The sequence below is a fragment of the Herpailurus yagouaroundi genome, unplaced genomic scaffold (assembly GCF_014898765.1).
Source record: "Herpailurus yagouaroundi ecotype Mexico unplaced genomic scaffold, PumYag 142, whole genome shotgun sequence".
NCBI lineage: Eukaryota > Metazoa > Chordata > Mammalia > Carnivora > Felidae > Herpailurus > Herpailurus yagouaroundi.
Window position 1 is genome coordinate 41,561,319 of NW_024412397.1, and position 27,998 is coordinate 41,589,316.

At 39.5% G+C, this 27,998-nt stretch overlaps 1 protein-coding gene across 1 annotated transcript in view; it reads right to left on the reverse strand.

Annotated features, from left to right (window-relative positions):
* Positions 1–4,955: 4,955 nt before the first annotated feature.
* Positions 4,956–27,998, reverse strand: part of DSG2 (desmoglein 2) — a 51,028-nt gene continuing 27,985 nt past the window's right edge. Inside the window, exons 6-15 of the mRNA XM_040479160.1 lie at positions 27,831–27,997; positions 25,761–25,898; positions 25,455–25,643; positions 19,233–19,498; positions 18,102–18,244; positions 17,561–17,788; positions 12,882–13,109; positions 11,018–11,139; positions 9,525–9,863; positions 4,956–7,670 (exon numbers count right to left, since the gene is read on the reverse strand). Of these exons, the coding sequence (XP_040335094.1) occupies positions 6,600–7,670; positions 9,525–9,863; positions 11,018–11,139; positions 12,882–13,109; positions 17,561–17,788; positions 18,102–18,244; positions 19,233–19,498; positions 25,455–25,643; positions 25,761–25,898; positions 27,831–27,997 (2,891 nt within the window). The 3' untranslated portion in view covers positions 4,956–6,599. The remainder of the gene's footprint in view (positions 7,671–9,524; positions 9,864–11,017; positions 11,140–12,881; positions 13,110–17,560; positions 17,789–18,101; positions 18,245–19,232; positions 19,499–25,454; positions 25,644–25,760; positions 25,899–27,830; position 27,998) is intronic.

Consider the following 27,998-nt stretch of genomic DNA (forward strand, 5'->3'; position numbering starts at 1 on the left):
GACTTATTTATTTTTGAGAGACAGTGCAAGCTGGGAAGGGGCAGAGAGAGAGAGGGATAGAAGATCTGAAGCGGGCTCTGCACTGACAGCAACAAGCCCAAGGCGGGGCTCAAACTTGTGAACTGTGAGATGGTGACCTGAGCTGAAGTTGGGACGCTGAACCACCTGAGCAACCCAGGTGTCCCTCTAATGTGGATTTTAAGAATATTTGAAGGTTAGTAGCCACCCCTGGAGTGTCCATTTCTGATTAGGATTCTTCAGATACTTACCACTGGTGGGAATAAGTTAGAATTAATTTGTACACACGTTTATCACATACCTCATACTGAAGTAATTTTGAAGTGAATTACTTCATGGCCATCACAACAGTCATAATGAAGAAGCAAATCAATATATTTTGTTTTAAGCTCTTTGTAGCAACCTTTTTTTTTTTTATAACTAGAAGGAAAGAGAAAGAATAATTTGTACTGATTTAAATTTAGAATACAAAAGAAACCCAGGAAAGGCCACATGTTCTATGTATAGAAGCCTCTGAAGCAAGGAAAAAAAAATTAATCCTTAGCATGAGTTCCAAGGGAGAGGATCATTAAGCTTCCCCAGCTTATTGAAGAGTCGTTGGCGGTGTGTGTACTGAAAATATCTGAGGAAACTGAAAAGCAATATAAAGCACGTGACCTCGGCCACCAAGCTGGGAATGTTAACTGCTATCAACCCTCCCTGGGTCCATGGCTCAGTACAAGCAAATGTGCTTTTGCTTTGATTACCTTTGAAATTTCTCTGAGGGCTCAAGGGGTAACTCTGCAGTCTCCTCATTCAGGCTGCTTTCAACTCAACTTTGTTGCTGTGACAAGCAATTTTTATTGATAATTAATCAAATAGTGGGATGAAGAAATTCATGCCTTTCATGGGAAAAAATAGCACAGCTTTTCTAGTTAAGCCTGTTTGTTTACCTGGTCTTATGGGCTGAGTCGTGTTCCCTCAAAATTCGTATGTTGAAATCCTCACCACCAATTCGTCAGAGTGTGACTATATTTGGAGATGAGGTCTTTACAGAGGTAATGAAGTTAAAATGAAGTCATCAAGATGGGTCCCAATTCAACATGACTGGTGTCTATTAGAAGGGGAAATTTGGACATAGATCCGTACAGAGGGAAGACCACGTGAAAACACAGGGGGAAGACAGTCATCTGCAAGCCAGGGAACAAGGTCTTGGAAGAAACAGACACTGCTGACACCTTGATCTTGGATGTCTAGCCTATAGAATTGTGAGAAGATAAATGTCTGTAGTTTAAGTCCTCCAGTCTGCGGGATTTCGTTATGGTAACCCAAGCAGACTAATACAACAGGGTTTTTCCTGTGTCACTGAGTGTTCAAGGGGGAAGCAGATGGAAGTGAAGAGAGTTTAATGGATCATTTACACAAAGTGAAGCAGGTGAGGAACACCTCAAGGGATAGTCCAGGGCACTGGCTGAGTCTGACATCCGTTGACGAGGGGGCAATCACCACCACCTTGCCTCAAGGAGCAAGGAGAGGGAGTGGGTCCTGGAACTCAGAAAAGGAGTTTCTGCCCATAGAGAGATGACTGACTGGTGCTGGCAGAGGGAGAGAGGAAAAGACATGCCCTGACCTTGTATTTCTCTTTCTCTCCAATCTCCAGCCAATGCCTCCCAAGAACTACGCCCAACTAGTAGCCAGAGGGCAAGGATGCCTGCTGAAGCATCCAGAGAAGACAAGCTCCTGGGTCTCAAAACAAGGTGAAAAGGGGTAGGGAGTGGATACAAAGAGGCAAATGGAAAATCTCCAGCTACGGGTGTTTCTGGATTTTTAATAGAGGCACACCTTCCTCATCTCATTTTCTCTACTCGGCTCATGGGTTGGTGGAATTCTGTAATCTGTGGAATAACGAGATATCTGTTTCCATTCACTAATGGACTTGATGCAGGTTTCAGAATATTCGTGCCAATAATGCACTGCAGACAGTGGGGGGCAGGGGTGTGCAGGAAGGTGTGGGGGACAGGAAGCAATGATTGAAGTCCTCTCCATAAGCGTATGGGTGTGAAGGTCAGAGATCTAGCGACATAGCAAGATCCACAGTGAAAGTTCAAGGTTTAAGTACCTTGTGGAGTAGAAGGATATTTGAAGGTCGACTGTGATAATTATACATATTGCAATTTCTAGAAATATGTTGCCAAGAAAACCTTTCCACAATGATAGAAATGGGCTAAATTTGTGCTGTCCAGTTGGTAGCCAGTTGCCACATGAAGCATAGCCCTAAAGTGTGAGGGTAAAAACAGACCTAAGAAAGAAAAGATTCTGTTTTTCTTGGTGCAAAAAGGGAGAGACTTTCCCTCCGCTCTCCTCTTTCTCAGAGTGTTCACTTTAGAAAACTTACATTGCTAATTCTTTCTCTGCCCCTTTCCGATACTATAGAAACCTTTTTAAAAATTTATTTTATTTTAGACAGGGAGGGGGAGCAGAGGGAGAGAGAGAACATTCAGCATGTAGTCTGATGCGGGGCTAGATCCCACAGCTCTAGGATCAAGACTTGGGCCAAAATCGAGAGTCAGATCAGACGTGCAACCGACTGAGCCACCCAGGTGCCCCAGATACTATATAAATCTTTTAAAAACGAAACGAGCTTTTTGTCAGCTTTACAAGCAGCAATGTCTTTGTCTAAAACCTGGGAGCCTTCTCTCTGAACACCAAAGGTGCGAACATCAAGGAAGATAGCACCTCTATCTCCCTTTCTCCACGAGCATCTGGCTCTAGGCTGTCACTAGCTACCTGTCATAGAGACATTAGAAATCTTATTTGTTTGGATGCAGGCAATCAGCAACACGATGGCCACCCCAATCCAGGTGAATTTAAGATGAGCTGTATGTGACCAATGATGCTGAAAGTTCTTGCTTGAAGACAAGTTCTCATTACCTTGTGAACATGCATGTAACGGGTTGTGACTGCCTGGCTATCTATGAGATTTCAGTTTCTTTGTGGGTTGCTTGTGATGCACCTCCCATTCTGGCATAATGCTTATTCAATAATAAAGCTGTTCTCTCTCTCTTCTACTCTTGTGGAGAATTTGTTTTGGTTGGCAGATTTTTTATTTAATGTCTATTTATTTGAGAGAGCAAGAGAGCGAGAGCACAAGTGGGGGAGGGGCAGAGAGAGAGGGAGACACAGAATCTGAAGCAGCAGGCTCCAGGCTTTGAGCTGTCAGTGCAGAGCCCGACATGGAGCTCGAACCCATGAACCGAGAGATCGTGACCTGAGCTGAAGTCGGATGCTTAACTGACTGAGCCACCCAGGTGCCCCTACTGGCAGGAGATATTTTTAATTGGATTTTCACAAAAGCAACTAGTTAAAAGATCAGTAGAAGGGCTACGGTGGAATCCTCGAATGTTCAACATGCAAAGGAAGGCAGGAAAGGAGCATAGAAACTAAAAAACCAGATAGGACCAAGAGAAAACAAATACCAAGATGGAAGGCTTAAGCTCGTCAATATTAAAAATTGAAGCAAGTAGACTAAAACCTTCCATTCATTCAAAGTGTTAAAATGGACAAAACAGCAAGACCCATGTCTATATTTATAAGAAATACATTATAAAGTTGAGAGCAAAAAGTTAGAAGATATACCATGCATAAGAAAGACGGTGTGTCAATGTTAATGTTAGCAAAGCAGATTTTAAGACAAAGAATATAATCAAAGAGTGATATTCCATAAAGATAAAAAAGGGTCAATTCTCTGAAGAGACACAATGCTAAATGTATTTATGTTATTAATGCAGGGAAAACAAGTTTAAAAATACAGGGAGCAAAACTAGAAAACATTAAATGAGGAATAAGTGAAGCCACAATCAGCCAGAGATTTTAATATCCTTCTCTCAGCAATTAATAGAAAAAGTAGACCAAAAAATCAGTAATGATAGAAGACTTGAATTACCCTAAAATAGTGAAGCCAGAAAATTTTGGTATGTTAAAGAGGTAAGATTTATTTATTTTTTTTTATTAAAAAAATTTTTTTTAATGTTTATTTATTTTTGAAGAGACAGCATGAGTGGGAGAGGAGCAGAACAGAAGACACAGAATCCAAAGCAGGGTCCAGGCTCTGAGCTGTCAGCACAGAGCCCAACGCGGGGCTCAAACCCACGAACCGTGAGATCATGACTTGAGCCAAAATCGGACACTTAACTGAGCCACCCAGATGCCCCAAAGAGGTAAGATTAATTATCTTAATATTGTTATTTGAAGCCCCTCATTTCTTGGTGTTACTTCATAAGCAACATCTTACCGAATACCTTTTGATGTGGTGGTGATGGGAATATGGTCTGTAGAGACTCATAAGATAAACCAAAAATTGCTCCCATGTGCCACTTGGGGTGGGAGCCCTGAGGTCACAGAAATACAACATGGTCTTTATGCTTTAGGGTGTCTTGAGGCACCAGTGTTGTGAAATATTTATTAATGTGACATTATAGTATATGCAGAAACTCTGATCTTTTCCCTTGTAAACTGTAACAAGTAACTAAAACAGCTTTTTACCATTCATTGAATGGTCTCACCTCTTTGGGTTAGATGTGTAAGCATTCTTTGGCTGAGCCCCGTAGGTTCCCCAAATGTCACTTTGTGGGCAGAGAGCCAACTCCAGTCCCTTAGGAACAAGGTTGCCAGACTGGGCAAATAGAAAAGGGAGTGCCCGACTAAAGTCGAATTTCAGATAAACAACAGATCATTTTTCACTATGGGACACGTTTACACTGAAATATACCTGAAATTAAAATTTACCTGGGCCTTCTGGAAATGATGCTCTTCTAAGGAGGCTGGCTGAGCTGAATGTAAGCAGTTCTAATTCAAGTGCCAAAGTCGAACACACGCCTGCTTTCGGGGTGCTCTCTCCTCTAATGTACAATTATAGTCCTTGTAAAATATGATGGAACAGTAAAAAATATGGAAAAGGGTTGCTCAAAGGTCATCTTTTTATTTAAATATTTTATGATGATACACATACAAATATAATCTCCCAAGGAACAAAGGTAAGACCTAATACAAATCACCGTTTCAGGTACAAAAAACCATTTAGAAAATGTGATTATGCTGCATACAGGAGACAGGTTAGGTTTTCCAAGTCTGTCCGGGGAGGATGGTTAAGACCATCTTTGGTTTGTTTGGGGTACATAGGTCATATTTACATTTCACGCAGTAATGATATTCCTGTTGCATATGTGGCAAAATATAACTACTAAGTCTGCAATAGAAAAAAAAGCTGCAAATACTAAGTAGAGAGTAAAAAATTTAGATCATGGAAGATTGACCTTCATCTTGGCCACAGACTTATGATATTTAAAAATATTTGTCTTTTACCCATACACAGTCAGTCAGTAGGAGCAAAACATATCAATCTTTTGTATAACATAATTCAAGTCAAAAATATTTCTGACTATATATGGCTATATATATACTTTGAAACCTTAAATGCTCTATTTCTTCAAGGAGCAATAAAAACACAACCTACTTAAAGGCCAAAATACCCAAATAACTTTTCACAATGAAAGGCAAGGATAACATACAAATTCAGGCTTTGTTCAATAGTTCAACTGAATATTTAATATTCATGAAGTAAGTCATGACTGGCCAGTCAGTAACCTTGAGACATAGAATAAAATCATAATTTCAAACTCATAATTACTGATACCATAGGGTTTTTCAGTATTTTTCTTATAATTGTATATAAAAGAGAATGGTTTCGAAAATTTGGTTTAATTCCACAAATATTTATTTGGCACTCATGTTATGTACTAAGGATATATAGCAATCAAACGGGCAGCTTCTTATCACAGTGGAGAATCCAGTCTCGTGGTTAATTTAGCTGTACAAGATTAGAAGATAATGTATCCTGAGTTTTAAAAAAACAGTGTATTATTACTATAAAAAGTAGAGCGATTTTATATTTATGAATTTTGCCCTGGATCATTCAACTGAATTTGAAGTATTCATTATTTTCATGATTTTGGGGAGGCAAAGGGAAGCGATAATGCTATTTCTAAAGTCCTACCACACACATGCACAGAAATCTACGTGTGTTCTTTATCATGCCAACGTTCCATAATTCAGTCAGCCTAACAGATTAAAAGGCCCGGCTCCTAGTCTAGAAAGAAAACAAGCAAAACCAGTTGCCCAGGCTGTGCTCATATTTTTGGATAAACGTGTGGATAACCTGCCAGGTGCAGTAAAGCATGGAATAGAGAATGGCAGTGTGGACCGTGAGTGCAAAGACTCCCAGTCAGTTTCAGGGATGGCTCTACTGGAGAGCTCATGGAGTGGACACTCTGTGTCAATGTGGCAAACTCTTAAAGCCAGATTTACGCTCTCTTTAACCTGCTTTCTGGCCATAACTGTCTGGACATAACTCATTAAAAGGCACTTAAGACACAGTCTCATCGTTATGCCCCCAGTGAGCCCTGGAGCATTTGTGAAGGACATACTTGGAGGCTGGGACAGCGAGGTCGGCTGTGTGTTAGTGACTGAGAAAAGTGTCAAGCCCCGTGTGTATGTGTCTTACGACCGGAGGCTCATCAAAAGAGAGGTCCGTTGGAAACATGAAGTCAGTCACTGCTAGCTAAACTCTGGGTCAGACTGCGGTCGACAGGGGTTGAGGAGTAGGAATGCTGCACGACGCTGCGCTTGGAGACTCTGGTGGAAGATGTAGTTACAGTAGAATTAGAATGACCAGACTCCTCTAAACTGAAATTTGGCAGAGGGCCAGGGCCTCTGGCTCCAGAAACCTCTGTCTTTCTGGCCATCACAGAGGTTTCAGCAGGAATCTGGTAACTGGATTGCAGCGTGGGGACAGCTGTTCGTACTCTTTCTGTCACTGTCACGTTCTGTCCTGCTGCCACACCAGGCACGGCCAGAGTGGGCTGCACGCCTGGGCTGGGGGCGAGGAAGCTCTCTCTCTCCCTCACCATCACATAATGTGCATCTGGCAGAGGCTGAGTGCCTTCCAGAGGACCAGGGATGCCCCCGTTAGGCTGTATTATTCTCTCGGTAACCATGACACTACCGTCATTAGCATAGTGCTGGTCTACCAAGGGAGGGGCTGGAGCATATACCCGCTCCGTCACGATGAGGGCCTGTGGCTGTCCAGGACCCAGGATCACGGTGCTTGGTGGCATCGTGGAGCCTGTGGCATAGGAAGTTTCTGTCACTACAACATTGCCAGAGGCCAACGGATCACAGAGCAGTGTAGCTACCTTCTCACTCTGCCTAGAAGATATGGATCTTTCAGTGACTATTTCCTGAGTTACTTTCTCCGCATTTGCTTCATGCGAAGGTTTGGGAACTCGAAAGCTACTGCCCGAGGAGTAGGCATTCTCTGCGTGAATCCTAGTTTTCTCATCGAATGAATGTGAAGCTGCCTTCATACTTGATTCTCCCACAGGTTTTTGCCTCTGCTCAATTTTCACATCCATGTCTATCTTTTGACCCAAGCAAACTTCGGCTAGTGTCCTGAATTTAAGCCCTAAATCATCTAGAAAGTGATCATCGAGCTCTCCTTCAATGAAACTGCAACAGCCAATGGAGCTGTGTAGAGATGCAGTGTCTTCCTGAGAATAAACCAGAAGGCAATCTTTGGCTATGTGAATGTCATCTTCCTCAGTATAAGAAGCAGCTTTCTAAAATAGAAATAAAAACAGAGGCACAAATTAGTGACACAACTTCACTTAAGAATGAGACTATATTCCTGCCCCAAAAGCGCAGCCTGAGTCTAATTACAAGAAAACATCAGAGAAACACAAATTGGGCATCCTACAACACAACTGGCCTGTATTCTTAAAAAAATATTCATGTTCTGAAAGGTAAGAAAGGCAGGACTTCTGGATGGGGTCTTGGACAGGAAAAACAATGGCTATAAATGGCATTATTATGATCACTGGCAAAATCAAAATATGGAATATGTCACTGTTATGTCTCAAAATTTGTTCATTGTACTGTGTAAGAAAATGTGCATGTGTGTGTGTCATGTGCATGTGTGTGTGAGAGAGAAAGAGTGAGGGGGGTGGAGGGAGGAAGGGAGGGAGAGAAAAGCAAATAGCAAATGTGGGAAAGGGTTAATAATTGGGTAATCTGGGTTAAGAATATACAGGAGTTCAAAATTTCTACTGTTCGTGAAAATTTTCTGGAAAGTTTGAAATGATTTCTGAATTAAAAACTGCTCACATACATACACAACGAAGACTGACTTGAGCAGGGTTAGAGTGGAGAGGGGAAACTATCCAAATGAAACCAACAGGGCAGCGCGACAGAAGGGGGATGAGAAGTGGTTCTCCTTGACCCTGACCACATCACCACCACCCTGTCAAGCTAATGGGGTGGGCAGGTGATCTGAAAGAAGGGAGGGCGGAGGGAGACAGGAAGTGGGAAAGCACTCCAGTAATTTGCAACCACGCAGAGAGGGGACATAAATAAACTGGTCTCCACAGAAGCCCATCTCCTTCCTTGTCTCAAGTGTCCTTCAGATGCTCAACACTCTGATTCTGCCCATTCCTGTGTGGGGCACAGGGACCTTGTTCTCAAGAAAGGTATCCAGCCTTGCTTCTGCTTTTTCTTCTTTTTTTTTAATTCAGAATTTTAAGTGTTTATTTATTTATTCTGAGAGAGAGATTCAGAGAGTGAGCAGAGGAGGGGCAGAGACAGAGGGGGAGAGAGAGAATCTCAAGCAGGCTCCACATTGTCAGCACAGAGCCGGATGTGGGGCTTGAACTCACCAACTGTGAGATCATGACCTGAGCTGACATCAAGAGTCAGATGCTTAACCGACTGACCCACCCAGGCGCCCCCAAGCCCTGCTTCTAATTCCTAATTCCAGGCATGAGCTTTCTGACTGCATCCCATCATCTTTCTGGCAATTTTCCTCCTAATTTTTTTTGTAAACTGCCTCAATAGTGAAGCTACATAGGCAAAATTTAAATGGACATAATAGACTGTGGTTTTTAGGTCACAGATTCCCTCTGCTCCTGGCAGGGTCAAGTCTGTCAAGTCTGCTCCTGCAGAGTTACTGAACTTTCTGACCCACTGACATCTGGCTTGGTCATGTGATTTGCTATGACCAATGAAACGTGAGCACAAAAAGGCAGCCGCTGTAGGATCCATCATTGCCTGGTTCTGTGTGACTCTTGCCTGTTTCCCAAGGATGGAGCTGCCCAGTGCCCTGGTACAATCTGCTCTCTCGGCATGTGGCTTGGAATGAAGACAACATGGAGAAGAGCAGAGCTGTGTCAACTGGCAAAGACATGAATGTGAGAAATAAGCCTCTGCAAGAAGTCAGATTACGGGGTCGTTTGTTATCACTGAGTAACTGAGCTAACTCGTGTAATGGGTCACATCACTCTTTCCTCACTGCCTAGAAACATTTTCTTAAACGATGACAAAGTCCTATTTAGATCCAAGGCAATGATTACCCTAATAATACCACATTCACCTCTAAATGTCCCCTCCCCCACCTGGCATATATAAAAACCAACCTTTACCTCAGCGAAATAACTTCCTAAGAATTCCTCGCTCACTGCAACAGCAGCTGTTCGAGCTCCGGCCATGTCTCTGGAAGACCCCATGACTCTTGTGCTCCTTAAAGTTTCAGCACCTATGTTGGCTCCTGTTGTCCCTGTCACTTGGGCAACTGCAGCAGAAATGAAGTTTCTGTGTTCTTCCCACCTTTCATCCACCTCACACATCTCATGTTGCCCTTTGATGAAGGAAGCAGAGCTGCCTCCTTTCACGATGGTTTCTTTGGTTGTCATACCTCCTCCCACTCCACTGCCTGCTGCTACGCTCTCTCCATGATCTGCTGTCAGAAGCAATGGCACCACCTGTGACAGCAAATACAGTTGAGAACTGAGAAGGATGGAGTACAGTTGGTAGGAGGATCTGAGCCAACTGGGCCTATCAAGGGAATAAGCTATTTCCACAGAGGCAAATTAGGAAAAATATTTTGGCTTGACTAACTTCTATTTGAGCCTTCTGAAGATCTCCACTCCACCTTCTTGTTTTGTTAGCTGATTATAACCCAAGGAGAAAAAAAAATTATCTAAATATATTCTCAGCTCATTTACTCTATGGGCATCAACGGCATTTCAACTTTCCTCTAGAGTGTAATGTCTTCTTCTATGTTTATTAAACCTTTATTTATTTATTTATTTGTTTGTTTATTTATTTATTTATTTTCTAGCTGGAGATATACATGGCTGCTTCAAGGAAAATCTGTATTTCCAAGCCTCCATTGCTATTAGGAATAGTGACCTGACAAGTTCAGGTTAATATGATTTCAAGCAGAAATGGGGTATGCAACTTTTGGGAAATGTTTTTCAAGAGCGGTTTTCTGATCTGCTTGTTGGAATGTGGGGACAGCAGCTAGTGTATGGAGCATGAAGGCCATATGGGAATGGAACTCATTCATGGAGGAACAACAAGAAAGGAGGCACCTGGGGCCAGCTGTACAGGAATCACCACATGGGACCTAGACTGCTCACATTTATATTTACGCCTCTGTTTTTCTGAGTTCTCTGGCACTTGATGCTAAATCATATCCTATTGAGCATGATGCTTATTGCAGATGGTGATGACAGACCCGGGGTGAAGTTGGGAGAGACAAGAGGAGAGGGGATTTGGCGACATTTTATAATTGTCACGGGGGTGGTGGGTTTACCTCTGCCAGCCCTATGTATCAAAGGGAATGGAAATTAGAAGCACATCCTTCATTCCCTGCGTCATTACCCAACCTGACCCTGTTTCTAGATTTTCGGTAACCTAGAACCTATCACAGTAGAGCAAAACCACTTCAACTCTGCCCTGGCAACAAGCACAAAATATGTTGTCATTTGAACCCTCTGTTTAACAAAGACGTGTGAATGAAATCCATAATGGCCACTTTACTCTCTCATGACTTAAAATGTTAGAAACACTTCCCAAGGGCCCTTTAAAATCAGAAAAGAAGACATGTTCCATTGACATCTGATGATCTGACCTTGTCTTCAGGTGGCGCCCCTTCGTTATTCCAAGGATGCAGCATCTCTATAGTGCCCGGAATGGGGGTGAAGCCTTTGGCACCCTCTCCACAATGGCACATCAGCAGTAAAAGCGGTACAACTGGACAGAAACAAAATGCAGTCAGGACCAGGTTAGTCCCCACATATTTCTAAACGTATCTTCAAATTTTGGAATTTGCATATTGCTTCTTAGAGTTCAGTCTTCACTTATGCACAGCCTTATTTTTGCATTTTTCTTTTCTTCACGCCGATCCAAAGTCCCCAAGACAAGCTTGTACCAAAGCCTAACAAGCAGGATGAGGAAGTATTGTAAATTCAGAGTCCTCATTCCTCAAAAGCAGCCTGTGTATTGTTGCTGGGTGGCATACCAAGTCTGGATTTGATAGCATATGAATCATCAAAACTAATTTAAAGATTTAAATCTCTTGTTGTTCTTTTAAACCGATTTTTTTAATATGAGAAAATTCACTATCCCCCCAAAATATATTTGTTAAAAAGATCAAAAGCTCCCAGGGTAGGAAAATTTTAATATGTTCAAATATTCTAGAACACTGGAACTTCTATAATACTTCACCACTTTATCCTGGAGTAGAATTCAGCAGAAGGCATGACTCACTGAGGTTCAAATTAACATTTGAATTACCTGAGTATTATTTTCTAAAATGACTCTACATTAAAAACCCTTAAAATATATATAACATTTCATTTAGAATTCAGTAAAATTTCAGAGCTCCCTTCTTAAATTCTATTCTGCTTCAGGGAGGAAGTGAAAGCCAATGTTGTCTTCTTGATCGATGTAATAAAGAATTAACTACACCGGTAAGCAGTCCATCTCAAATTAGGTTTTATTGCCATTTCCATCTGGCAGCTTCCAAAGATGAACTGACTACTTCCTAGATTCCTTTTTGTGTTAAATAGTTGACAGCTCAGTAAATATAGCCACTGTGAGTAAAAAAATTGAAATTAGCCAGTGGCAAGCAACTCAATCATTTCAACAAATTTAACAAATGCTTATCAAGGGTCTACCATGCGCCGAGTGCCACATTTGGCTCCTTGGCCCCGGGGAGTCTGAAATGAGAAGGCAATGCAAGGGGTCTCTGGGTAAAAAATGTAGTCCCAGCTCCAGTACCCACCTGCAGACTGGTGAGCTGAGACAAGTCACTTCTCGGTCCATGTCTGTATTTTTACTCATAAACCAGAGACGATGGCATAAAAGCACACCGTAAACTGGCGAGTGCTGTGCATTTAATTGCACACCTACTACTGGCTTTGACAAGCTCCTCCCTCATCACTGAAATCGCTGAGGCTGCCTCGGAGGTGGTCGTCTGCCCTTGTTCAGTGGCCAAGTGGAGTGGTATTCCACAGACCCCAGGCTGCAGTACTTTGTTGTTTCGTGAAAGGAAACCTGAGGTCTTTGGAGGTCATGCAGGGAAGGCAGGACTGGTTGTCATTGCAGGGAAGCACGGAAGTGCTCAGAGGGTCTGGCTACTGTTGGCGCAGGTGAAGGGGCAAGCAAAGCAGAGGGTATAAGGACAAGTTGAATGTGCAAAGCAAGAACTGGTGGGAGTAAGACGGATTTGTAAAATAACCTTTGTATTCATAATCCAAATTCACACAAGAGAGCTTGAGAGCCTACGATGTGCAAGGCACATCTGAAGAGGGCTAGAATAACCTTTGGTGAATTTATCAATGATCATTTATTGTTCCCCTAATCACCCTCAAAAGTGTTCTAGTGTGGTTAAAGAATACGTGTAAAGAAATCAATGACCACTATGGTAAAAGAACACTGGGAGTGCATCAAAATTACTAGACGAACTAAAGAGTGGCTTTCAAAATACTTACGTAGCAACAGCAGAAGGGCAAAAATTATTAGCGCGATTGCTGCGGGTCCCAGGCCCACATAGGAGTCACGCAGAGCTTCCACACAATTGCTGCCGTCCAGACACTTACAAACTGTCAGTTTAAGGACCTGCTTTTCAGGGCAGCTGAAGCCCTGACTATCTGAAATCAGGAACTGAATTTCACTTCTCCCGATCTTTTGCTCCTTTTGTTGCAGTAACACACTGGTACCTACAAGGGTAGGAGGCAAAAGGAAAGGAAAATGAGTGATTACCAAGGAAGGGGTGAGATTAAATCACAGAAACATTCTTTAACTGCTAATAATATTTAGCTCCAGTTAGAAGCTTTATTCTTACTTAGCCTTTTTTTAAAAAATTATTTTTAAAAATTTTAAGTTTATTTGTTTTGAGAGAGAGAAAGCGTGAGTTGGGGAGGGACAGAGAGAGGGGGAGAGAGAATTCCAAGCAGGCTCCACACTATCAGCGTGGAGCCCAATGCTGGCTCAAACTCACGAACCATGAGATCATTACCTGAGCTGAGACTGGACGTTTAACTGAGCCACCCAGGTGCCCCATTGCTTAACTTTTCTATTGAATTCACACTGCTAAAATTAGTTAAAATTTGAATTGAATTTACATTTGTTAAAATTAGTCCAGATATTTCCAAGAGGAAGGTTAATAACAAAGGATTAGATGTGAATACATCTTCCTTTTATTACTTTTAACAATTGTGTGTAATGTCTACCAAATGCTAGGAACTGTTCTATGTACTGGGAATACAGTAACAAACAAGTTAAAAGTTAAATGACATTTCCATTAAATGACCTTTATTTTACCATTTCTTAAAAAAACCTTATCAAGGCAATTATCAAACAGACAATAATAGAAGAGGGTAGTTAACCCTCATGGTACCCATCCCCAGCTTTCATAATTTTCAGCAATGGGCTAATCTCGTTTCATGTAGCTCCTTACTTCTTATTCCTGACACTGTATCACTATATATCCAAAATTTTGAAAAATTTCAAATCTACAGAACAATTCTAAGAATATTACAATAAATATCTATATACTCTTCATGACTAGTTTACATTCTATAACAATAGTTTGTCCATACACATTTTTCTGAGCTACTTGAAAGTAGGTTGCAGATATTATGATACACATCAGCATATACCTTCTAAGACCAAGGGACATTAGTGCTCTCAAAGAATTTGGTATTGATATAATCCACAGTCAAACATTTCAATTATAATAATGCCCTTTATAGTTCTCTTTCTTTCTGTTTTTTTCCACCCTTGATCCTAGATTCAATCAAGAATTATGAATTGCTTTTAGTTATCACGCTAATCTCTATGAATAATCTAGATCAGTTCCACTGTTTTTTTATTTTTTTTAATGATCAGTTAGAAGAGCTCAAAAATTGTCCTGACATCTTCATAACACTTATTTAAAAAGAATATACTTGCAAGACATGTAAACCTGATTGAATACAAAGCTAAAAATGAAATGTTTAGGTTTTGTTTTGTTTTAATTATTTATTTTTGGAAATAAGAAATAGCCTCTCTTCATTTTGAGGTTAAATTTCATGGGATCTGATCTGCATAGCTAGAATATACTTATTAAATCATCCTCAATGCTTTGGAGAAGTGAGAAAAGCATCTAATCGTTTAAAGGAACTTGAACTCAAGAAAAAAAAAATCCATGAAGACTTGGCCTGGAAGAATATAATTAAATGTGTGATTGGCTTTGAGGGGGCAAGTTGAGACGGGAGGAAAGTCACAAAGAGGATTTCTACTTTATCCATCATTATAAAAAAGGAGGTCTTATTCAAATACGAGAAACTGTTAATATTCCTTTCATTCTAAGTGGTAGGTACAAAGATGTGCCACATCAGTCTCTAGAATTTTCTGTACTTTAAAAATTTCCCAAATAAATAAAAATAGATAGGTATTGTTTATTATCATGACAGCTTGCCAATCATCTTATTTTGTAATCAAGGGGAAGAAAGCTTAGTTTATAGAATCCTCTCTAAACCATCTAGATATATAGAGTGTAAATCTCAGTGACTTCCTCTTATAACATTCCAACATGTATATCCTTAAGAATTTCATGTTCCTAAGACTACAAAAAATTCAAGAACCCATCAAATTCAAACATCTTGATATTTAGATAGAAAATTCATTTTTGTATCCAGAAAGACTCCAGAGGCAGATCACTTAGGTTCAAATCCTAGTTCCAGCTCTTAACTGTGACCTTGAGAATGTTAATAAAACTCTCTGCCCTTGTTTCTTCATCTGTGAAGAAACTTCATCTGTTCCAAACTTCTAGGGTGGTTAACATTTGTTGAGTGTTTAGGACGGTGACTGGCATCTCCCAAACATCATGTGTTTCTTTTTTTTTTTTTTTTTCAACGTTTATTTATTTTTGGGACAGAGAGAGATAGAGCATGAATGGGGAACGGGCAGAGAGAGAGGGAGACACAGAATCGGAAACAGGCTCCAGGCTCTGAGCCATCAGCCCAGAGCCTGACGCGGGGCTCGAACTCACGGACCGCGAGATCGTGACCTGGCTGAAGTCGGACGCTTAACCGACTGCGCCACCCAGGCGCCCCATCATGTGTTTCTTAAATAAAATAAATAAGACTTGGAAACCCAGCAAGTTCAATGTGAAACACATTTGCACATCTTAGTCAAAGAAAGGCCAGCTCCAATCAAGCATTCAGCATAGGTGGGAGTCCCAGACTTTTGTGGGTACAGAATTAGATACTGTGAATAAGAAGACCAACCACTTCTCCAGTTTGAAGCCTGTGACTTAATTACCATAAGAGGAATCATCTGGATGTCTGCCACCTTGGGCTCATGCTAGCTGCACTTGATCTTAAGAAGCATCAACTAATTAGGATGGTGATTGACTAAACAAGTACTTCATCCTTAGAGGGGAGGCAAATTTAGTTAACTGAGGGCATAACTGTCTTTTGCCAGTGAATATATAAACCCCAAGAAAATTTAGAATTAGGTACAGAATATTTATGCAATTTGAAGACATAGTTTTAATATTTGTGTATGATACGAAAATTATTTGTGTTTGTTACTGTGTTTTTATGTTGTTTGGAAAATTAGCCCTATTAATGCAACAGCTTTGTTAACTCCAATTTAAAATGTGTGAATATGTTACAGTCATCGCTTTGTACCTGTAGGTTGAAATATCACTGGTTTGTTCTGTATTGAAACACTGAAGAGGATTTCTGGTTTAGGGTATTTATAAGTCAAATGTATTGGAACTTTAGCGTATATAGATCACATGAAGTGAGATAATGCATTTTATTTGTTAATTCAGATCACTGAAATACATAGAAAAAAATGAAATATACTTAATTTATAAATGTATTCTGAGATGTTGAAGGTGTTTACTCTGTAAATTGGACCAAACATTATTCAAAGCCTCTTAAAACGATTGTAAAAATTTGTTAGATTTAAAATAACAATACACCTGTAAAGTAAGAAAAGCTTGGGTACTATATTTGAAACTTTTCTAAAATGACCACTAATTGTTTAAAACAAAATGGTCTTCTAGATAGTTTTTGGCATTCAAAACCACCCTGAAAAACACCCAAAAGCTCATGTCAACAAGGGGGTATGTCCAAGATATGGATATATGCACATGGCCATCTGGAATGGGGTGAGGGTCAGACAGACCCTTCTTTATCTTGTGTCCATCACTTACCAGCTTAATTCTAGTTAGGCCAAGATTCCTCAGCTGTAATCAGGGAATAAGTTATAGATTAAAGGACTGAATGAGATAATGCATATGACGGGCCAGCAGAGTGCCTCGTACATGTAAGTGATCCATAAATATTCTTTTAATGGAATTGTTACCATAGCTTAAGATTTTAGAAGACATCTACTCTGGTTGCTGTGCCTAGACAGACGACGTACTCCTTAGCTTACGAGACAAAACAAGTACTTCAAGAGCAGTTTAGGGAATACCTAGCTATCTTTAAGACATCAAGTTATTTTTCATCTCTCCCTCTTCTATTACTCCAAATCAAGTATTAACTATAGGCTGATGAAAGACACTATACCTGAGCTTCTGAACCTCATTTTATAAACTTCTTTAAAAAATTGTATTGGAGGGGCGCCTGGGTGGCTCAGTCGGCTGAGCCTCCGACTTTGGCTCAGGTCATGGTCTCATGGTCTGTGAGTTCGAGCCCCACGTTGGGCTCTGTACTGACAGCTCAGAACCTGGAGCCTGCTTCGGATTCTGTGTCTCCCTCTCTCTCTGACCCTCCCCTGTTCATGCTCTGTCTCTCTCTGTCTCAAAAATAAATAAACATTAAAAAAAATTGTATTGGAAATATAATTTATGAAAAAAGAAAGCACAGTCTATATTATAAAGATTTTAGAATTCTATCCTGTTTATTTATTTATTTATTTAACGTTTATTTATTTTTGAGACAGAGAGAGACAGAGCATGAACGGGGGAGGGTCAGAGAGAGAGAGGGAAACACAGAATCTGAAACAGGCTCCAGGCTCCGAGCTGTCAGCACAGAGCCCGACGCGGGGCTTGAACTCACAAACCGCGAGATCATGACCTGAGCCGAAGTCGGACGCTTAACCGACTGAGCCACCCAGGCGCCCCTATCCTGTTTAATGTTTAAATATGTAGTCTAGTGATTTTGCTTACTTTCTTGGTGCACTATTTGCCATTTTTCTGCCATCCCAGCTGGATTGTCGATGATGGAGAAACTGAAAGGCTCACTGTTCTGGTGCCCATCCAGGTCCTCTGCGGTCACATTCACATACCGCACGTCCTCACAGATACTCTGCACTGGGTCAACCAAAGTGGGGCAATTGTCATTGATGTCTCTCACTGTGATAACAATGGTGCCAGTGATAGTTTTTCTTGGATAACCTGAAAAATAATAAAGAAGAAATATGGATATGCTGCCTATATTGTTGACAATGGATATAGTTTGAATTATCTTTCCGATTTGGTGAGAAGAAGGTACTAACAAATTACAGCACTTTCTATCCTAGATATGTTTTCATACTCAAATCAAGTCATGTTTTTTAATCCACTAAATAAGTAGAAATGTGAAGGTTTGTCCATTAGAGAGATCTGGTTTTCCTACAAGAACAAAATGAAGGTCTCTGATGTTAAAAAATATTATCTAAGTACCTATAACCAAGAAAAAATAACTTATTTTATATATTTAATAACTTACTTTCTGATATTGCCAAAATCTTTGCAGTGTATGTACCATTTTGGACATATCTGGATTCAAAATCAGGAATTTTTACAAGTTTAATTTCAGATGTAACAGAATCCACAGAGATCCAGTTGTCTATGTCTTCCAATTTGGCATATCTGTTATAACACAAACATAAAATTAATTTTCACTTCTGTATAAACATAATCTCTAACATCTACAACTTTTCAAGTTTAATTTTTGGTTCATTATCTATGTTCTTGTTACAGGCATTAGTCTGAAATGCTTTGAGCTTTTTGAAACTGTCCTAAAAGTCCTCTCTCTTTACTCTTTTAAATGTTCTTTTTTTGTTTGTTGTTTGTTTTGAGAGAGAGAGAGAGAGAGAGAGAGAGAGAGAGAGAGAGAGAGAGAATGAGCAGATAAGGGGCAGAGAGAGAGGGAGACACAGAATCCGAAGCTGGCTCCAGGCTCTGAGCTGTCAGCACAGAGCCCGATGTGGGGCTAGAACTTGTGAACTGTGATGTGAGATCCATGACTTGAGCCAAAGTTGGATGCTTAACTGACTGATCCACTCAGGCGCCCCCACCTCTCTTTACTCTTTACTGTGTATCACATTTATCTGGAACCTTCTGTATTTCTGTAACATACCCAAGACATATATGCAAGGGTGACCAATTCTTGCCTACAAACCCAGGAAGTTTTAAAGTTGTTTTGTAGTCTATTCTATAGCTTTTTTGGGGGGGTGAACCTTTGGAGAATGACTTAGTTACCCAACAAGAACTGGTGGAGAAAATTTATTTGCTACTTTCTTACCTCTAAACTCTTTCAGGATGTAAGATTTAGACAGAATAAGACAGTAAGTTTCTTTCTTTCTTTGTTGCTTTTTAGCTTTCTCTAGCCAGAATTATTTTGAGGTGAAGGACCCAGCCAGCCTCTGCCTCACACTCAGTTGGTGGAGGGAAGGTGGTCTGGGGTCGGGGGATATATCTCCCTGCTTCTCAGTTGCAGGTACAATTCTGGGAAATGCAATCTCCAGACCTTTGGGGAATTATAATGCTGGGAGGGAAGGAATGAAGTATTCAATTTTTGAAGACAGGAATTTAAAATAATTTAAAATAAGGAAATATATTCATAACTATCTCTTACCTTACGTGGGCTACTTGTCCAGTGTCTTCGTCAAAAGCTTGAAATTTTCCAATTATTTGACTTAGGCTTGATTTATCCATGCTCTCACTAACATGAATGGAGATTGTGTTACTTTTAAAATGAATGCCTTCTTTCACGTTTTTCACCTTTACTTTGATGGGAATGGATGTAGGCTTATATTGATTCTTAACTGACTTGTGAAAAGCTGCTTTATTAGTGACAATAATGCTGAAATCAAGACTCTTCGTTTCTTCATAGTCTAATTCCTGGGAAGGCAACACCAAAGGGAATTCTTTTAAAAAAGAAAACAACTAGAACACACATAAAACACACACACATACACACGCGTAGTTTTAATGTTAGATGTAACAACTTAACATATGGGGAATACAGCAGCACTCAGTATTCTAACTCATATTGATACCAAGCAATTAAAACCTCTGTCATTTTGGAAATTCACAGATGTTAAAGATTATTAGGGAGCATCCCCAATTTATTAAAAAAATTTTTTTTAACGTTTATTCATTTTTGAGAGACAGAGAGAGACAAAGCATGAGCGGGGAAGGGGCAGAGAGAGGGAGACACAGAATCTGAAACAGGCTCCAGGTTCTGAGCTGTCAGCACAGAGCCCGACGCAGGGCTCGAACTCACAAACTGCGAGATCCTGACCTGAGCTGAAGTTGGATGCTCAACTGACTGAGCCACCCAGGCGCCCCAGCCAATTTATTTTTTTAAAGTCCAAATTATTTATTAAAAAAATTTTTTTTTAATATTTATTCATTTTTGAGGGGGGCGGGCAGAGAGTGGGACAGAGGATCTGAAATGGGCTCTCGCTGACAGCAGTGAGCCTATTGTGGTGCTCGAACTCATGAACCATGAGATCATGACCTGCGCGGAAGCTGGACACTCAACTGACTGAGACACCCAGGCGCCCCTAAAGTCCAAATTATTTAAAATACACACACACACACACACACACACACACACACACATTTAACAATCTGAAGTCATTTTTTTACTGAAAGTTAATGGACGTTCAATATAATACTCCTTAAAATGTGTCCTATGGGTTTGTTTTGGTGAAAAGGGCCATATGCCTAATTGTAGCACTTCCAGCTGTCCCCCCAGTATAGAGACTTTCCCTTCACATTAGCAGACAAAGAGCTGAGACTTCTGATTTAATTTTGCTAAACCCAAGGGTTTTCAAATTTATTTAAACAAACAACCTATCCACCCCTACCTTTTTAGCCTAATGTCTATTACTACTTGGTTTGCTATTAATGCCATAAAAGATTAACCTTCCTCCAAATATTGTTTTTTGTGAATTGTGGAAATTATAAAGCACATTTGATAAAGTCAGTTTTTCACTGAATACATATATTTATGCTCCAATTTGTCCATTTTCTTTTTATAAACATTTGTATAGTATTCTGCTATTTAGATATACCTAATTTACATAGCCATTTGATTACTAGGCATTTGGACTATATATAATTTTTAATATAATTAATACTGCTCTGAACATTTTTACACAAATTATTTTTCCTCTGTTGAGTTACATCCCATTACTAAAAGAAATACCTAGTCATAGTTTATATAGGTCCTGTTGACTTTTATTTCTAGTGATCCTGACCATTTAGATGCATGGGCCATTTTTGCTTATTTCTTCAATGTAACATTAAATGTGTTACCTGTGGTTATAGCAAGTTCTGCAAAACTGCTCACTTTATTTTTCAATGATTTATTAAGAAATCTGTTTTCCTTTCGGTAGGATTCTGGATGGATAACAACTTTTGGCCTCTTTTTAAAATGGGCCACTGTGGTGTTGAGACAAGGACTCAACAAAAATGAGTAGAAAAAATATACTCTTTGTGATTGTAGAATCCTTGTGAAAATTATTTTCTTTTTAAGTTGTTCTTGGACTTGACAGGCTTGTTTTGATGGCCTGATGTATGCTGGATGATAAATAAAATATTCCAGCCAGGGCCCCCTGGGTGACTGAGTTGCTTGAGTGGCTGCTCAGGTCGTGATCTCAAAGTTGTGGGATGGAGCCCTGAGTCGGGCTTCCTGCTGAACATGGAGGCTTCTTAAGATGATCTCTCTCGGGGTGCCTGGGTGGTTCAGATCACTGAGTGTCAGACTCTTGATTTCAGCCCAGGTCATGATCTCACGGTTCATGGGATCGACCCCCAAATCAGGCTCTGTGTTGACAGTGTGGAGCCTGCCTGGGATTCTCTCTCTGCCTGTCTCTCTCTCTCAAATAAGTAAACATTAAAAAAAAGATTCTAGGGGCGCCTGGGTGGCGCAGTCGGTTAAGTGTCCGACTTCAGCCAGGTCACGATCTCGCGGTCCGTGAGTTCGAGCCCCGCGTCGGGCTCTGGGCTGATGGCTCAGAGCCTGGACCCTGTTTCTGATTCTGTGTCTCCCTCTCTCTATGCCCCTCCCCCGTTCATGCTCTGTCTCTCTCTGTCCCAAAAAAATAAATAAACGTTAAAAAAAAAAAATAAAAAAAAGATTCTATCTCTCTCCCTCTGCCTCTCTCCCTTGCTCGCACATGGTCTCTCTCTCTCTCTCTAAAAATAAGATAAAATAAAATAAGATAAAATAAAATAAAATAAAATAAAATAAAATAAAATAGAATAAAATAAAAATATTCCAGCCAGATGTCATTAGTATTCAAAAGCCATGGAAGGCCACAGCAATGTTAAAAAAAAATGAGGTAGGTACTAAGGCCATAAAAACTGTTTCATGGTGGTTGTTATAAATAGCCATAATACTCCACAGAGAATGAAAAACAATTTCAGCGTTGTGAACAATGAATGAGGGCAAATACCTCTGTTTTTAAAACTGTCAACATATTTTACTATTTCTACTTTTGCTATTTTTAATAGCATTAACGATTTTAAATATATTTGTTAATTTGCTAAAAGAGCTGTGGCTTTTTCTCATGTGATGATATATGATCTGTATTTCCACAGTTTAAAGTACCTGTTGTCCTTTTGACAGCTTTACTGAGGTATAATTTACAGAGAATAAAATTCACCCATTGGAAGTGTACAACATGATGATTTTTAGCAAACCTGTGTAGTTTTCCAAATGTCACTACCATCCAGTGTTAGAACACTTCCATCACCCCAAAAAGTTCCTTTTTGCTTGTTTGTAGTCAATCATCACTTGTATCTCTAGCCCTGAGCAACCACTGATCTTTCTATATCCATTGTTTTGCTTTTCTAGAAATTTCACATAGATAAAATCATACAATATGTAGTATTTTGTGTCTGGTTTCTTTTTTTTTAATTTTTAAAAATTAAATTTTTTTTTTCAAGAGAGAGAGCATGAGCTGGGGAGAGGGGCAGAGAATCTTTTGTTTTGTTTTGAGAGAGAGAGGGCACAAGTGAGTAAGGGGCAGAGAGACAGAGAATCCCACGAGGGGCAGACGAAGAGAGAGAGAGAGAGACAGAGAGAGAGATTGAGAAGTGGGGCTCGAGCTCACCTGATGTGGGACTCGAACTGATGAACTGTGAGATCATGACCTGAGCTGAAGTCGGACGCTCAACTGACTGAGCCACCCATGTGCCCTAGGGAGAGAGAATCTTAAGCAGGCTCCACACTCAGCATGGAGCTCAATGCAGGGACCCAACTCCACGACCTTGGGATCATGACCTGAGCTGAAATCAAGAGTCGATGCTCAACCGAGTGAGCCACCCAGGCACCCCTGTGTCTGGCTTCATACACAAAGTATAATGATTTTGAGATTCATCCATGTTGTAACATGTGTGAGTACTCCCATTCCTTTTTCTTAACCAATGGTATTCCATTATATGGATATACTACATTTTATCTGCTTGCCAGCTGATGGGCATTTTTATTGTTACCAGCTTTTATTATGAATAAAAGCTGCTTGTAAGATTTGCATAGAAGTTTTGGTATGGACAGATTTCTTTCTTTCTGGACATACAAATGTTTTATTAGTCTCAAGTGTGCAGCATGGACGATTCTATGCATTATGCAATGTTCCCCATGATAAATGTAGTTCCCACCTAACATCATACAAGGTATTACAATATAGCTTTTGTTTTTCCTGGGTGGATGCCTTGGACTTAATTCTTGCGTCACTGAGTAACTACTCTGTGTTTAACCTTTAACGGCCAAACTAGCTGTAGCACTTCGTTTTTCCACCAGTCCGGACTCTGTATATTATTGCTGATGGTTGGTGTTGTCAGTCTTTTTGATTCTAGTAGGTGCATGGTGGTATCTCTGGTAGTTTTAATTTGCATCTTCCCTAATGACTAATGATATTGAGTATCCTTTCTGTGCATGTTTGCTGTTTGTATATCTTCTTTGTCTAACTTCCTTTGAATGGAATCTGATTATTGCTCTTAAAATTTGGAAGCAACTCTTCTACAATTGAGACAGCAATTTATAATTTTCTCAATCTGCTGTTGTCACATTGATACTAATTTTACTAACATGTACTGATTGTGTCCACCCGCCATTGACGATGGACTGAATGTAGCTAGCTAGCATCCTTCCATCACTACATTTTTTTTTTGAGCTTCCTCTTATGTTTTAAGAGGTGCTAGGGGTACACTTTTGTGCTGAAATCTAAAGATGTTTTAGAAACACTTTTCACAAAAATAGTCCTTTGTCATTATATTATTTACTCATGTGTTTGTACATTTTTGTATGCTAATTTATGAATGATTTTTTTCAGTAAAAAATACGCATTCGAGAACCAAAGAAAATACTAATTTTACTATTTTTTGCTATGCCTCCTTTGGTAGAAATAACTGTATCTCTTTTAGTGCTACCATTAGTAGCACTAAAATGATAGTGCTTCTATCATTCATGACCATTCTATGACTATTCTATGACTAAGAAGTATGCTTACTTCTATATAAGCAGGCAAATCTATTTTTGTCTCTGATGCCATTATCCACTTCTTCCATAATCATAAGACGTGTCTTCCCTTTAAGCATGAGGTAATCTTGGGGTGCTTGGGTGGCAGAATCGGTTAAGTGTCTGACTTGATTTCAGCTCAGGCTGTGATCCCACGGTCGTGAGATCGAGCTCTGCATTGGGCTCTGCAGCAGTGCACAGAGCCTGCTTAAGATTCTCTCTCTCTTTCCCTTGGCCCTTCCCTTGCTCACTCTCTCTTAAAAAATTATATTAAGTGTGAGGTAATTTTATTCTGGTTTCCTCTGCTTTACAAAGCAGTAGTCTCAGTGCATATAATAAATAGTGCACATAATTATTACCATGAAAATTCAAGTTAATTTTCTCTATTCTGTTATATATTTATTTTATCATTATTCCATGTATTTTTTGTAAAAGTTTAGAAACTTCCGGAATCAATTTTTGTCTGTGTGTGACTTAATGGAATAGTATTTTGAAAGCTGTAGCTTTGTATTTTATTTCAAAATCTGGTTAGGCAATTCTGTCATAAGCCATTTAAAAATACATTGATACTCTTCCTTACTTATTCTATTAGATAAAAATCCATCCTACAATTTTTCTTTAAAAAATTATGTGGGGGTAATAAATTTCAAATGTATACCCACATGCTTAATAAGACTATTTTTCCTTCATTGATTCAATTCAGCAAGAAGTTAAATCACTGTGTTTCAAAATGTGACCTGCATACTACTTACATTAGAATCACAAGTGGATTTCTGTTATAAAAGGCAAGTTCCTGAGCTCTGCCATCATCAGACTTGATCATGGGGCCCATGAGTCTGCATTTTGGGCATGTAGCTTTATAAGGTAACTCTTAGGCATATTTAAGTACGAGGGCGACTGAATTAGAGCTTTGTGAAGTTATTACAGCTTTTGTTTTTAGATATTATTAGTGAGGTCTGGTTTTATGTTAAGTTGATCAAATACACATAGTAAATTGGGGACACTTAGTAGTGGCAAGAGGTCATGATGTAAAGATGCTACAGTCAGGCATGGGCTGCAAGCAGGACGGGAAGTGTGCTGAGCAATAATGATGCTGGTATCATGTTGTCAGATTAGGATTCGAGTCCCCTTACTTGAATTTGGACTGCAGTGTGACCAATTACTAATTACAGACCTTGGAAAAATAGGGAGGTCTCCAATCTCAAACAACTGTGGTGTTAGTTGAGTACATAAAGCGCTTTTAAATGTTCAGGGCTCAAAATACAATCGTTTCTTCCTCTGCATCAACTTTTCCCATTCCAATTGTGAACACTAAGTACTTACCTTAATAAGGGTCACGATTCCTTCATTAGTTTGAGTATCGGTTTCTATGTGGAAATAACCCATTTCATTTCCTGATATGAATGTAAAATTTGCTAACCAATTATCAGAGCCTATTTCATCGGCATCAGACACTTTTATGCGTGTAACTTCTACATTGGCTTCATTTTCTTTAACTTCCACCTCTTCATTCTGCAAAACGTGAACACAGGGATTTTATTTTAATGTAGCACAAATGTAAGTGACATATTTTTAGTTAGGACTGAAATATCAGTATGTAGATACATTTGCTATAAAAAGAATAGTTACCATTGCATTTTTGACTACAGGTATATTGTCATTGACATCCAAAATACGAATCTGAACTTGAGCTTGTTTTACTGGTTTATCTGTTATTTGTCCATTGCCGTCTCTTGCTTCTACTGTCAAAGTATAGCTGCTGTGTTCCTGCAAGGCAATGAAAAATATCCGTCTGGGATGAAAATGAATCACTCCCAAATCTGTCTTTCTGGTCTTAGTTCATTTCATCATCAAGAGGAGGAACCACAGTATATTTTATTCATAAATAAGTTTTATGATCTAGTATTTATGTGAAGATGCTGTGTATTTGCTGTCAGAGCATTTCTAGAAGGCCGGAAAAGTCTAGAGAAGTTGTTGGTAGTCAAATTCTTAAATATGTCATTGGTGACATTAAACAGTGCCATTCAAAATGTAGTGCACAAAACAGTGCCATTCAAAATGTAGTTTGCTCTATGTGGAAGCAATGGTGGGACTATAGGAATTGGTTCCTTCTTTGTTTTTAGCTAAAAATTAAGCAAGGAAAACCTAGTCCCCAAAAAACCTGGCCAGGGAGGACAAAATGTGGTTGACTTTGTCCAGACATTCTGAGAGGTATGATTGTTATGAGAACCTGTCCTAGAGAACGATGTCTCAGATGCTACTCCGAAGTGAGCCCTTATCTGCCACACGGTCCCCTTATGATGGCTCCATTTGGTGTAGCTAGAGTTTAAGAAAAAGCAGGAGGCAACCAGTGCCAATGCATGGGGGTTCTATGCAGCACAGAACTGTTCTATGTGACTGAGGCTCTAGGGCCAGTTGCTTGGATTCCAGTTCTGGCTTTGTCATTTACTGGCTGTGTTGGACATACACAATTCTTTTGACCCTTGGTTTCCTTCTGTGTAAAATGGGGATAATAGCTGGATCTGCCTCACAGGGTTTTTAGTTGGATTAAATGGATTAATCTATGTAAAAGGCTTAGGATAGCACCTGGCACATGGTAAATGCCCCATAAGTGACAGCCATTACCATTGGCTAAACTCGGCATCCTTCACAGATAGCAGTTTATTAAAAAATCAGAATAATTAAAAATAATACTTTTCCATTCTAATTTTATGTGAAAAAGTACAGAGTAGAATTGTAGGAGTAATAATATTGTTTAATTTAATTTTACAGAGATCCTGTTAGCAATGTTGGACACAACTTCTCCCTCTCTGGACAGAATGAAATCATTTTCCCAAGTCATATAAAACATAATGACTGCACTTGGACAATGATTTATGTTTAATGACAGTACAGTGTTCTTAGGATCATCATTTTACTCATGCACACTGTTAAAACCTTCATGTATACAACATTTAAAAAGTCTTCTATTTCCTGTTTTCATCTAAAATTTTCCCTTTGGGTTAGAAAGAAAAAAGTGAACAGCCTGTCCAGGAATCCCACTGAAGTTTCCCTCCAATTTGGGAATTACAACAATTCATTTATTTACAAGTATTTCCATTATCCTAATTAGGACTCCAATGTCAGTCTTTGTTCCTCCTTCTCTATCTGTATTAGCACAGAGGGCTAATTTCATTACAGAACCACAAATTACAGAACATGGCTTTAGGACGCTCTAGCAAACAGAATCCTGACTGGAGAGGTCCTAGAACATGCTGTCCTTATGTAGTTTTACATTTTCTAACAGCCAGGTTTTAAAAAAGTTAAAAAAAAAAAGGTGATACTACCAATTTTAAATAAATTTTATTTAACCCATGGTATCTAAAATATCATGTCAACATGCAATCAACAGAATATTACCAAGATGGTATGTTACATTTTTTTTTCCATGCTAAGTCTTCCCAATCTGGTGACTTTTTTACATTTATAGCACATCTCAATTTGGATGGATCACATTTCAAGTGCTCAATGGCCACATATGGCTAATGACGACCATACTGGATTGCACATTTCTAGAAGAGGGTATTTATAGAAGTTATTCTATAAATGAGGGAATACAAGAAAGTATGAAAATTACAAGAGGAGAGAAATAAAGAGAAAGGAAAACCTGAAAAGATAAAGAAGAATTTAAAAGATGAGCAACATAAAATACTAATTTACCTCTCTGTCCAAGGTAAAACTGGTCGTAAAAATCTCGCCTGTATCTTTATTTAGGTAGAACACCGGAGGATAAGCAGGCTCTTGAGATACAATTCTATAGGAAATTTTAGAATTCAGGGTATTGGGCTCATCTGCATCTGTTGCGCTGATTTTCATCACAAGTGTATC